The 12,835-nt window shown below is 42.6% G+C and overlaps 1 protein-coding gene across 5 annotated transcripts in view; it reads left to right on the top strand.

The window, feature by feature from the left end:
• The window catches only part of TMEM255B (transmembrane protein 255B), an 80,654-nt gene that overhangs the window by 48,723 nt on the left and 19,096 nt on the right, over positions 1-12,835 (top strand). For all 5 annotated transcript variants that reach the window (XM_054823014.1, XM_054823007.1, XM_054823024.1 and 2 more), the window contains exons 5-6: positions 7,945-8,025; positions 11,952-12,037. In XM_054823014.1, coding sequence (XP_054678989.1) covers positions 7,945-8,025; positions 11,952-12,037 — 167 coding nt within the window. The remainder of the gene's footprint in view (positions 1-7,944; positions 8,026-11,951; positions 12,038-12,835) is intronic.

Genomic DNA, 12,835 nt, shown 5'->3' with positions numbered 1-12,835 from the left:
CAAAGCCATCACAGGCACAGTTCTAACAATTTAATGGGCTAGATGATCAAGTTTCAGGCCTGGGAACATTCCCTGGCACTGATTAATCTACACTTCTATCAATGCAGCCATGGAAGCTAAGGCTAAATAAATACTGTAATTGGAAAAAAATAGCCCTCACTATATAATTATTTCAATAAATTATTAGCCATGTTTTGTGTCTGTAAAGTACGGCATAAATTTCAGTCAATATGGTTTACGCTATATCTCAGTTTTCAGAAAGTAGATTTACACATAAGGGAGATGGAATTTTCCCTATGTTATCCAAAATATATGTGTTCTCCAAGGAAACAAAAACTGGAATAGAAAAATCTTTCCATACCTCAGTTAAAAGCCATACAACCTCCTCCCCACAGACATTGTGTCAAAGCCACCAAAGATACTGTTCAAAGAATACTTTCCTTACACAAATAATGTATTGCAATGCTCCCACCATCAAAGAGAATGTGGGGGATTTATTATATGCTCTTAAAAGTAAGCAATCAACCAAACCAAAACCCTCTATATTTGGACCAAATCTTTTCTTTCTTGGCATTAAGCCTTCCCTCTTAGCAGTCTGTTCGTCACTCCCAGGTTCTAATACATGTGCAAGCAAAATATCAAAATAAAAACTGTGCAAGAACAGGGAGAGCTACGGTTTACTCTGTAGGTTTCAAGGCTGAGCAATTCTGATTTGCCTGAAATTAAAGGGAATTACTGATTTTTTTTTGACATCTCTGAAAATTTTAACTCAAATTCTCGTATGACTAGTGTTAAGCCTTGTAGGATCTATGAGAGTCAAATCTGAGAGTTCTCTCAGTATGTTCTTCAGTAGCCTGATCTTAATCTGTTCCTGCTGAATTCAGCAGCAAACCTTCTTTTGACTTCAGCGCATCAAGTTTTCATACCAAGTGCCGTAAGTTCAAAAGTATTTCCCAGTCCAACATATTACATGACCAGATTTTACCAGGAACTTCCTCAACCACTGTTATTGGAACAGATTTATGCAATATTTCCCACTAATGTGTAATATACTATATTAATATGTAATAAATGATGCATTGCCCTGTTCTACTTTTTGGAGTAACTCTCTTGAGCTGGAAATGGGCAGGTGGGAAAGATCTATTGGTTAGAGCTCTGCTCATATACGCAGAGGACAAACACCAGTAGGCTGGCAAAAGGAGGAAGAATTCTGTATTAAAATGTAGTTGCATGCTTGGGTTTATTTACTGATGTAAAGGAAAAATGGATGGATTTCATTCAATCCTTCTGAGCACTGGAAAAGATGATTTCTTAGCTAATTGTGCTTGGTTTGTTGAGGTTATTTGTTATCTGTGTTACCACAGAGCTGGAGTGGTAGTCATCTTTTCTGCTCTGTGTCTGCATATCAGATCTTTTTTTATTATATCCTGATGCTATTTTTACTTTATGTATGAGTGTATTTGTGTGTAATGGGCAGATACAGTCAGATTGCCATCAGTCTAAGTTTAGAAAATATTTTTTAATATAACCTTACTTATTTATATACCATGATAAGTGGGGATATAACAATATTGTTGCTACATACTTTAAAGCCACTGTTAATAGATTATATATATATATATATATATACTTACATATATAGTATGTAAAATTAGCTCTGTCTCTACCAGTGTTGCTATAAGCAGTAGAATCAAGTAGAATCAAGGACTGGTAGGTATCCTGTATTCATACAGTTTGCAGTGAGCAATATGAAAATATAAAGTATTTTATAAGCAGTGTGTCAGGAATACTTTTATAGCTTTGAAGTATGTCTCATTTGCCTTTGTTATGAGAGAGGCCAGTAAAATTCAATGGGTGCTAATGCAGCGTGGCATACTGTTGGATAATTTTTAAACACTTTTTAATGTCTGTGTCGTGCCTTATTCATATAAATGCCTTAGGAGACAGACAGACCACAGTACCTCTGTGGCATGGAAATCTGATTCAAAGGGAAGCTTTTACCAGTGCAACCTTTTGGCATCCCCAGTGTACCTCTACTTAAAAACTGCATGCTTTGGGTGTTGATTTCTGTGGGTGTCTGGATAAAGTCAATGTTATCTAATCTTTGTTATTTTTATACACTAGATCATCACTCATTTATTTTGTTTTGGGGTGGCCAGACTGATTGCACATACAGATGCATTTAGAAGAACAGACTGAATGCAGAAAGCTGGCTTTACTAGTGCAGCAGGCTTGCTTTTCAAAATTAGGTGCATGAAGGAAAGTACTTGTTTGCCATGACTGTGCATGCAAATGTATTTCAACTGTATTCACAGTGGTCACTTCCATGTCACAGCTCTGACCTTTTTGCTGCACAGCAATACGAAGCAATAATAGCAGGTATGGATTAATCAATCACCTCTCTCCCCAGGGAACGGTGCTGCTTCCAGTCACAGGCACACTTGGATGAAAAGCATGTTTGTCTTCTCCCTCAAAGACCAAACCAATTAGAGGACCAATTTCTTTTTTAAGAGGAAGGAGGTGTAAAGGGTAGGAAAGCTGTGTGAGCCAAGAGATCAGGGCCAAGGTGAGGGTCTTCCTGTACTTGATGGAGGCAGATTAGACAGCTCTCTCACTGCCTTTAATAAAATACAGAGTTGTCTGAGGGGAGGATCTTAGCACTCAGGGCCAGACAGCTTGCTGGTGTGATGTGGTGGTGTCACTCATCAGCAACCTGTAGTAAGGGCATGCGTGCCCAGAAGGTAAGGTCAGGGAGCATCTGTCTCCAGGTGCTAAGGTATATTTGCTCAATTCACAACCTATAGTACTTGGAGAGAACTTGTTAGAGTGCTCTTATCCTCAGGTGGGCTTTGACCCTCTTCACAAAATCACAGAGTTGCTGAGGCTGGGTGGCATCTCTGGAGATTGTCCAATCCAACCCCCCTGATCAGAGCAGTGTCAACTAGAGCAGCTTGCTCAGAACTGTGTCCAGTTCAGCTTTGGGTACCTCCAAGGATGGAGACTCCTCAGCTACTCTGAGAAACCTTAAACCTGTTCCAGTGTTTAATCACCCATAGAGTAAAGGTCTCTGCTTCCATTTGAACCAAATTTCCTGTATTTCAGTTTGTGCCCATTGCCTCTTGTCCTTTTCCTCGGCACCACTAGGAAGAGTCTGGCTCCATCTTCTTTACTTCCCCCATCAGGTATTGATACACATTGATAAGGTACAACTGAGCCTTCTGTTCTCTAGGCTGAGCAGTCTCAGCTCTCTCAGCTTCTTATTACAGATGCTCCGGTCTATTAATTATCTTCATGGTCCTTTTCTACACTCACTCTAGTATGTCCATGTCTCTCATACTGGGGAGCCCACCACTAGATCCAGCACTCCAGATATGTCTCACCAGTGCTGAGCAGAGAGGAAGGATCACCTCCCTGGACCTGCTGGTGATGCTCTTCCTAATGCAGACTGCTGGCCTTTTCTGTCATAAGGGTGCATTGCTGGTTCATGTTAAACCTGCTGCCCACGAAGACCCCCAGGTCCTTCTCTGTAAAGCTGCTTTCCAGCCAGTCAGCCCCCAGCCTTTTCTGGTGCATGGGATTATTCCTCCCCAGGTGCAGTATTTGGCATTTCCCTGTGCTGAACTTCTTGAGGTTTCTGTGGGCTGTTTGTCCAGATCCCTCTGAACGATAGCACAGTCCTCTGGTGTTTCAGCCACTCCTCCCAGTTTTGTATCATCTACAAGCTTACAGAGGGTGCACTCTACCCATCATCCAGTTGAGAAATTAAGATGTTTACACAATATTGTCCCCAGCATTGGCCCCTGGGGTAGACCGTTATTGAGTGACCTTCAGCTGGACTTCACGTCACTGATCACAACACCATGACCCCAGCAGTTCTCCCAGCTTTCAGTTCACCTCACTGTCCATTTATTTAGCCTGTACTTCATCACCTTGCCTGTGAAATATTATGAGACTGCAAAGGCCTTACTGAAGTGAAGATAAATGACATCCAGAAGCAGATGAGTGGGAAGCTCCAGTCATCCACCAAGCCAGTCACAACCTTGTAGAAGGCTAACAGGTTGGTTAGACATGATTCTCCTTTTGTAAATCCATGTTGACTACTCCAAATCACCTTCCTGCCCTTGAGATGTTTGGAAATGGTTTCCAAGATTATTTGCTCCATCATCTTCCCACCAGTGTGTAGTTCCCTGTATTCTCTTTCTTGCCACTCTTGAAGATAGGAGTGACATTTGACTTTTTCCAAGTCCTCACATATCTTCCCTGAACACCATGACCTTTCAAAGAAAACTGAGAGCGTCTATGCACTGACATCATTGAGCCTCCTCAGTACTTATGGGTGCATCCCATCAGGTCCCATGGACTTGTGTCTCTCCAGTCTGTTTAGATATTCCCTAACCTAATCCTCCTCCAGCAAGGGTAAGTCTGTCTTGCCCCAGATTTTCCCACTGACCTCCATTGAAGATGAAGGGAAAAAAAGACATTGAGTACTTTGGCCTTTACCATGTATTTTGTCACCAGGTCACCTGCCTCATTCAGTAGTGTGCCCATATTTTTCCTAATCTCTCTTTTGCTGCTAATACAGCCGTAGAAGCTCTTCTTGGTACCCTTCGCAGCCCTCAATGAGTTGAACTCCAGGTGGGCTTTGGCTTTCCCAGCCCCCATCCCTGCATGCTCATATAATTTCTCTTTTTTCCTCTGTAGTAACTTGCCACTGATTGCACTTCTTGTACACTTCCTTTTTATATCTGAATTATATCAGGAACTCCTTGTTCATCCATGCAGGCCTCCTGCTGCCTTTGCTTGATTTTATGCTTGTTGGGATGAACTGTTCTTAAGCTTGGAGGAGGTGATACTTGAATATCAACCAGTGCTTTCCCGGACTGTATCCTGTGGGATTCTTCCAAGCAGACCCCTGAATAGGCCAGTCTCCTTTGCTGAAGTCCAGGGTTGGGATCCTGCTTTTTTCCCTGCTCTCTCCTCTCCAGATCCTGAACTCTGCTGTCTCATTATCAGGGTCAAGGCTGCCCCTGACCTTCACATCCGTGACCAATCCTTCCTTATTTGTAGGTATGAGTTCCAGCAGAGCTCCCCTCCTTGTCAGCTCCTTGATCACCCATGTTAGGAAGTTGTTGTTAATGCACTCCAGAACCCTCCTGGATTACTTGTGCCCTGCTGTGTGGTCCCTCCAGCAGATACATTGTGCCTCCCCCAGATATCAGGGTAAAGTCCTTTAGTACTTTGAAATAGTACTCCATGAGCACCAGGGCCTGTGAGTGCAAGACTTCTTCCAGTTGTCTGATGAAGCCTCATCTACTTTGTTCTGATCAGTCTATAGCAGACACCCACCACACCATTGCCCATCTTGGTCTGGCCTCTAATACCAAAATATAAGCTCTCATCTGGCTCCTCATGTGTCCCTAGGCAGAGCTCCATGCATTCTTGCTGCTTTCTCTCACAAAAAGCAACTCCCCTTTCTGCCATCCTACATATCCTTCCTAAAAATCCTGTATCCATTCATGGCAGCACTCCAGTGCTGTGAGCTGTCTTACCACATCTCTGTGATCCCAGTGAGATCATTGCCCTGTGACTGCACACAAACCTCAAACTATTTGTCCTCCATGCTGTGTGTGTTAGTGTTCAGACACTTCAAAGAGTGCTGAGCACCTCAGAAGAGGGATGAGAGTTTTCCTTGTGCTGTCCTATGGGTGCTTCCTTATTCATGTGCATACACTTGAAGTGGGCCCCATTTAGCCCTGTTATGTTGATTATGGGATTTTTCTTGTCCACATCACCCTGTTCACTTAATTTGTCTCACTGGTCTGTTACTTCCTCACTTGATTGTTGGTCCTCATCTCCCTCCCCTGTTGCTCCTAATTTAAAGCTCTCATCACCAGTTGACTAGACTGTACGCAAAAATGCTTTTGCCCTGATTAGTCAGGTGGATCCCATCTCTTCCAAGAAGTCCTTGATCGTAAAATACGCTCTCATGGTCATGAAAGCCAAATTCCTGTTGTTGACCCCAGATGCACAGCCAGTTGTTGACCTGCTGAATCCATCCAGCACTCCGCAAGCCATTTCTCCTCACTAGCAGGATTGAGAACACCACTTGGACTCCATGCCCTTGACCGTCACGCCCTTCCAGGATCTTCCAGGATCAAACTGAAACTTGTTATTGTTGTGAATATGACCGACAGCAGTTTTTCATGGATTTGCTCCTCATGGTAGAAAAAGCCATTTCTACTGCCCACTCCCTTTCTCTCTCATGCCATCCCCATGCAACAGATGAAATCAGGGTTGGAGTGTGATATTCTATGAAAAAAGGGCAGCACAGCCTTTGGCTGATCCTATGCTTGCTGTGCTAGCAAAGAAACTACAGTCCCATTAGTCCTCCCAACCAGAGCTGTCCCTGGAAGTCATGGCTAAAGGCTACTGCTTTCCCAGGCCTATGAAAGAATGTTGTTCTAGTTCAAGACATGGCATGCTGTTTGTGTGGTATTTGCTTTTCCTCTAGAGAAAAATTGTTACTGAAGCATTTTTTCTAACACTTGCGTGATATAAATAAATATTTTTGGATGCAGGAAGCTAACCTTTCCCTAACCCTTGGGAGTTGGTGTCCAAACATGCTTGGGTTTGCCAGAGTAATCAGAAAGGCAAACAAGCTGATGGGCGAGCTTTATTCATTGACCTGTCTGCATTCCTGCCTAGCTCTGCATTTTTACTTCTGATGTATTTTGGGTCAGCATATTTACACAGTTCGCACTTCATTATCCAACAAGCATAGAGTACTCAAAAGTGATCTTAAGTAGTGCAGATCTTTCTGCAATTTCTGGGTTATTCCTGGATGGGTCATAAAGCTTTAAAATGTAGTGAAAGTTAATCAGCACAGATTTCTGCTAACAACCTAAGTGGTCCATTGCTTGTAAGTTAGTATGCAAAGAGCAGATGGCACATGGTGGGTTTTGATCTCTCTTAGAAGTCGTCTGACTGACATATTGGAGACCACCTGAGTGCTTTTGAAGACACAGATCATGACCTAGGAGTAGATAAGTGATAGAAAGTTGAAAAAGACTTCGTTTGCCAACACAAGTCATTCCCACACTTTGCTTTGGGATAGACATCTGATCACAGAGGATTCCTGTCATCAAATCCTCCCTAGGCAAATATGGTCTAGTCCTGAAACTGGCTGAGGTGTGCACTCTCTAGCCTTAAAGGGGCCATTTGCCAAGTTCAGAAACACACATCTTCCATCTGGCCAAGGATATTTCATGGTGTTCTTCCTTTATATCAACTTGTGGGAACTGTTACAAGCAAAATATGAAATATGAGCAATGAATGCATCTTTTGCAATAAGCGTAAATGGAAAATAAGGCAAAAACAAACAGTGCAAATTACCTCCCCTTTATGCCTTCATTTTTTCATTATTCTTTGTTTTGCTCTTGGGGTTTGAAGTGTTTATGGTAAGTGGAATGCTTAAAGTATTAGCTATTTTAGTTAGTTTTCACTATGGACATTGTTGAAATCCTTTAAAAAGAAAAGTCCCATATCTTGAAGACAAATAGCAAAGTAATTCTTTCTACTAGGTAAGAAACTGTACCAGGAAGAAGAGTGATTGGACCATAGAGTAGTACTCATAGAGCAGTACTATTTGACATCAGGGAAGGAAGTGGTTAAATGCTTGGGGTGATGTCTTCTTAAAAAAGGTGACTGGTACACAGAAAAATAAATGATACTCAGCTTAGTGGGAGAGCGAGGAAGGAACATGTAATCCTGAGGAGAGCCATTCTGGAAAGAAAGCCAACATGGGGGTGTGTGAGCTGCTTACCCAAGTGTCTGCGTTGGCTTCAGCTATGCAGAGCTGTAAGCATCTGGCATGGGGACATGGGACATGGTGCCTTCACACTTCCTCCAGACTGAGTACTGTTTTTGCTATTTTTCTCTTTGCAGGAACCCAGACCTTTGTATAACAAAAGGTGCCAGTTTTATTCAAGTGGTATAGGATTCCTATATGATGCCTACCAGACAGAGGTAAACAAACTCACCTCATCATATGTTTGTTTCTGCTGTGCTTTGAGGGGCTGGGGAGGAGGGAGGCAAGTGTTAGCATGTCTGTGCATGTAGGTCATGAGTTGATAGAAACCCTACTGGTTTTTCTCCCACAAGTGACTCCCCACTTGTCCAAGTCTCTGCTGATTGCAAATCATTGCAACCAGTGAGGTTTTGAGTCATCGTCACTGTTTCTATCCAGTACATTACTCTGGGACTGGAATGATTCCTAGTCTATCTATACTGTATAATAGCTGTCTGGAATGTATTTGTCACATTGGCATCTTTCTCTAGGAGGTTTTTGTAGACTTCAAGTGGAATAGGAAATAACTAAATGAATCCATTTGCATTGTCCAGAAGACTTCAAATCTTCTCTGTATTTATCCGGCACAGGCCAAGAATGTCAGTGGTTTGAATGCAGCTTTTTTATTATCTCAATGACATTAACACGGTCGGAAAAGTGCCCATACCCCAATGGCTAGCCTCCTGAGAAGCTGAGATTTAGTTTCTTTCCTATTTTTTATTTTATTATTGTGGTAAATTGGTGAGAGTGAAAAGGAACTCAAGCAGAGCAGGACTGAAAACAGCTAAACAGTGGTATAGCTTACAAGAAGCCAGATGTCCTTCATCACCATTCCTCCCATGGCTAGAAAAGTGTATGGGGAGTGTTACCGTTAATAGTTCTAGACAGTTTAGTAAAGTATATTACCAGGTTAAGCAGCTAATACTACTTAAATCTGGCTGCTAGGGCACCCCGTTGTTGATTCCAGAAAATGTATGACAAAAATATTTCATTGACCTTCTTGCCTAAAGACCTACCCAGACAAACTTATGATCTGTGACACCACCCTTTCCTAGAAATTTTACTCCATCCTGTTCTAAAGTGTGCCTGCACACTCAGACACAGACATGGCCTGAGAAATGCTTCTGATTCCTGTAGTAAGTGTGTAGCTGGCATCACACTGACCACAACTCCCTGCAGGTGACCCCGGCCTCAGGCTTCTGGCCAGACAGGTTTCCCCAGCTCTGCAGATTCTGAGAATGTCTGAAGTTGGGCCACCCAGAGGTCCTTGCTCTATTCTGGCAAAAAACCTCCATATCTTTTAAAAGTGCAGTTAGTTTGTAATAACATTCTTGTGTGGTTGTCCACTCATCTGGAGTCAGCGTGTGCTAATTCAGACTTAATGATTCATGGCATTTGAACTTGGCTTTTGCTTTTCCAAAGTTAGCCAGCTAGTGAGCAGAGCACTTGCTCTGCATGCCAGGTGAACACCTAACTAGGAAGGCAGGTTGTTTAGAGTGCAAGTTTCCTTTTGATGCCATCCCTAGCCTGTGAGTGGTCTCCAGCTCATGCAGTTTGCCTGCTTCAGTTCTTTTTGCTTAAAGCAGAAAGAATTTGATTTTCTTGCAATTACTAGGAGATGAGAACATCTCTTCAACTGGTGCTGAGGGGATAGACAGGCACAAACAGCCAGAACACGAAAAAGCTAAATGTCTGGCCATTGAAATGAAAGAATAGGTCTTGACATGCAGAATACCCACAGATGGCCTGTTTCCACTATCCTTGCTCACACCACACAGTAATTTGTTTATTTTGGTTTATTCACTGTTCTCCTAAAAAGGAGTGTCTTGCTCTTTGCATGTTTTAAAAATGCAATGATAAAAATAGATGACTACAGTAACTCCCTTGGCCAATAATTTAATATGTCTTGTAGTCTAGAAGCAGCTAAAAACATCTTTAAGATCTTGCCGATCTCCCTCTTTTGTACTTCTGGCCTTCTACAGTAAAAAGGAGCAAACTGGCCTCACTGATGCTTGGAGAGGGGAAAAATACTTTTATTTCCTATCAAAAATGGTCGCCAAAGCCATGCATCAGAATGAATCACCTTTTTAGCAGCCCACTCCATCTTATGAAGCCCTCCAATCCCAACCCAAATGCATTTGTAATGGGAAAAGGGTATTTTAACTTTGCAGGTCCTCGGCCATTTTGACCGCATGCAGGGAGTTAAGACCAAAGTCTTAAGTTCCACTCAGTGCAAAAGCACTAGGGTGTCCCAACAAAATGGCTGTGGTAGCAAATGCATTGGCACACTCTGCTCCAGGATCGTTTTTCAAACTGCTTTGAGAAGTAGCCAGGTGTGATGTTTTAGTCACTTCTAAGCTGGATCTTGATTAAGCCAACATGGTCATTGATGGTAGCACTCTCCTCTTCTGCAGTAAATTGCAGCTCAGGCTGAGGACGGCTGCAGCTGAATGTGACATTAGGCCAACAAAGCCCTTATGTGAAATTCCAGTAAGTTCAGACACAACAGAATGAGGTTGATGAAATGAAGTCCTATCTCAGGGTGAGATATTCTTGTGACAAGTGGGATCTGTCTGTATAAAGCTGTGAGCTCCATTTCCAGATTGCAACCTAGACTGAGACCGTCCTTTTATAACCTAACTTCCATTTTGGCTTGGAAGAGCTGATTTGTATGAGATGCTAACCACAGGCACAGCCTTGTCCTGGGCAGCAAAGCAATCCCAAGGCATCCTGTTAACTTCATTTTAACTTTAGCTTTGTCACCCAACTTCCACTGCTCAAGCAAATCTTGCTAAGGACAAGTGTGGCAAGTTTGAGACCAGCTGGTCTGAGCGTGTGTGCTTAAGGCTTTTCTTTTTGCTGGGAACAAACACGTGAGGAGTACAGACTCATCAACAGTGGCAGTTTTCACGCTAAAAAGGGTGCACAGATCCAGAACTCAGGAGCTGAGAAACATAGTTTAACATCTGCTGTGGAGACTATCCCACAGACACACGTTATCCGACAAACACATTCATGGCTAAGCAGAACTGACAGAAGCTTTTCAAAAGCAGGCATGTATTCCTAAGCATGCTCCTTCTACTTTTTCAGTATGAGGAATTTTCCATTCAATAATACATTTTATTTGCATTTTGAGAACAGAATACTTCTCAGTGGTTACAGTACATTTTTTCTATCAAAATAAAAACTATAGCAAGAATGTATTTTCTGACCTACTAGCTTTTAAAACCTGACAGTTCACCAGGATTTCAAAGTCAATAAGCTAAAAATCTCAGGAAAAAAAGCACCTTACATATAAAATATTTCAATTGGTCTGTGGTTCCAAATAGAAGTGATTAATGCTTACCACACTTAAGGAGTCATTAAAATGATTTCTTGTCTGGATGGAGAGTGGCTTACGTGTGCCTACCTTTATTGTTCTAGCATCTGTCTATCCCTGCAGTTCCTGCTCACACAAATAAACCTTTTCAGTTTTCTATTCAAGAGCCTGTAGTAAATGCCTGCAGTAAATGCTGGAGTGCTTGGATCTTTTCTGAGCGGTTTTGTTTGTGTGTTTGGAGATTGTTCTTCTTGTTGTTGTTCCTAATTATTTCCTTCTTCAGGAGGTTGTTACTGAAAGGAGAGAGCTTCCATTTATTGGAAGCTGTTCAGATAATTTGGTTTCTTTCCCCATTTCCCCACTATAATGGAGTGCTGCTCTTATCCACTTCAGTGGCTCGCTGCGGAGTATGTCTCAGGGCCCACGGTCCCTGCGTCACAGCTGTAGGGATCCACATCTCGCAGCTGCGGACTCTGGGTCTTAGCAAAATAGCACCAGGCACTCCAGCAAAGTGCTTGAAAACTCTGGCAGCCCTGGCTGCAGGTCGGTGCTGAGGGCTCTGGACTCCATAGCGCAAATGCCCTGCGACTCAGGCTGATGTCCTGAATGAAACTCCCGGGAGCTCAGGGATGTCCTTCTGCCCTGCGGTTGTGGATTTTGGAATCTCAGGATCTTTCTGCACAACAGTAAATAAAACCTGATGCTGCAGTAGCTGCTTCTTTGGGGTCAGTAGGATGATTCACACAATGCACACTGAGAATAAGTCAGTCCCGTCTTTTTTGGCAGGTGACATGTTACACCTTAAACAACAAGTGCCAGCTGAAAGTAAAGAGTAACACGTGCTATTGCTGTGACCTGTACAACTGTGAGAAGTAAGTACCTGTGTGTAGTCAATGGCCTCTGAGAAATCTTTGGTTGTTTGTCCCTCCTCTTAAATGTCCTTAGGCCTGGAGAAGCAACACAAGGGCCTAGTGTGCTGTGCAGTCCAGCTTGTCTGCAATCGAAGTCCTGATGCCAGCAGAGAAGAGGTCAGGGGTTGCGTATTTGTGTTGGCATTATTTCAGCTTCTTTTTCTTTAAATTTGTCCATAAACTCTTTACTGTGTGATCAAAATTGACCACTCAGTCATAGCCCTGTCAAGATTTACTGTGGATCTTGCAATGCAATTTTCCCATTAGATTTAATGAATCTTCTTTTTTTCTACCAAACTGGGGAAAACAAAATGATTAGAAGCATAGGTGTTCATGAGCAGAGATCATGTTGCAGACATATACAGAGCTCTTTTGTTAGCAATAGCCTCTGCAGGTGTGGGATTTTGCTAAATTACCATAGGATAGATACAAAGGGTCTTGTGAGTGTTTTCTGAAGGTGTCCATTTGACTTTATCATTACCAAAGCATGAGATGTCAGAAGATAAGAGAGGTAATGCCTGGATATGCTTATGAAGATCAGCTGAAGGTTAGCACAGGGTTCCAAACAGCAATTTAAGAAGAGTAAAAAAGGTGGTTAGGAAAACTACATCACAGCAAAGTCCAAGGGTTTATAATGTGGAAGACAGATGAAATGAACTGACAGAACTGACTGGCCACCTGGCACATAGCGATTTCAACTGCAAGGAGCATCCTGTCTCACCACATAAAAGAAACTGGGGACAATTTCCCAGAGCAGAT

The sequence above is a fragment of the Grus americana genome, chromosome 1 (assembly GCF_028858705.1).
Source record: "Grus americana isolate bGruAme1 chromosome 1, bGruAme1.mat, whole genome shotgun sequence".
Taxonomy (NCBI): Eukaryota; Metazoa; Chordata; class Aves; order Gruiformes; family Gruidae; genus Grus; species Grus americana.
This window is presented reverse-complemented; position numbering and strand designations above follow the sequence as displayed.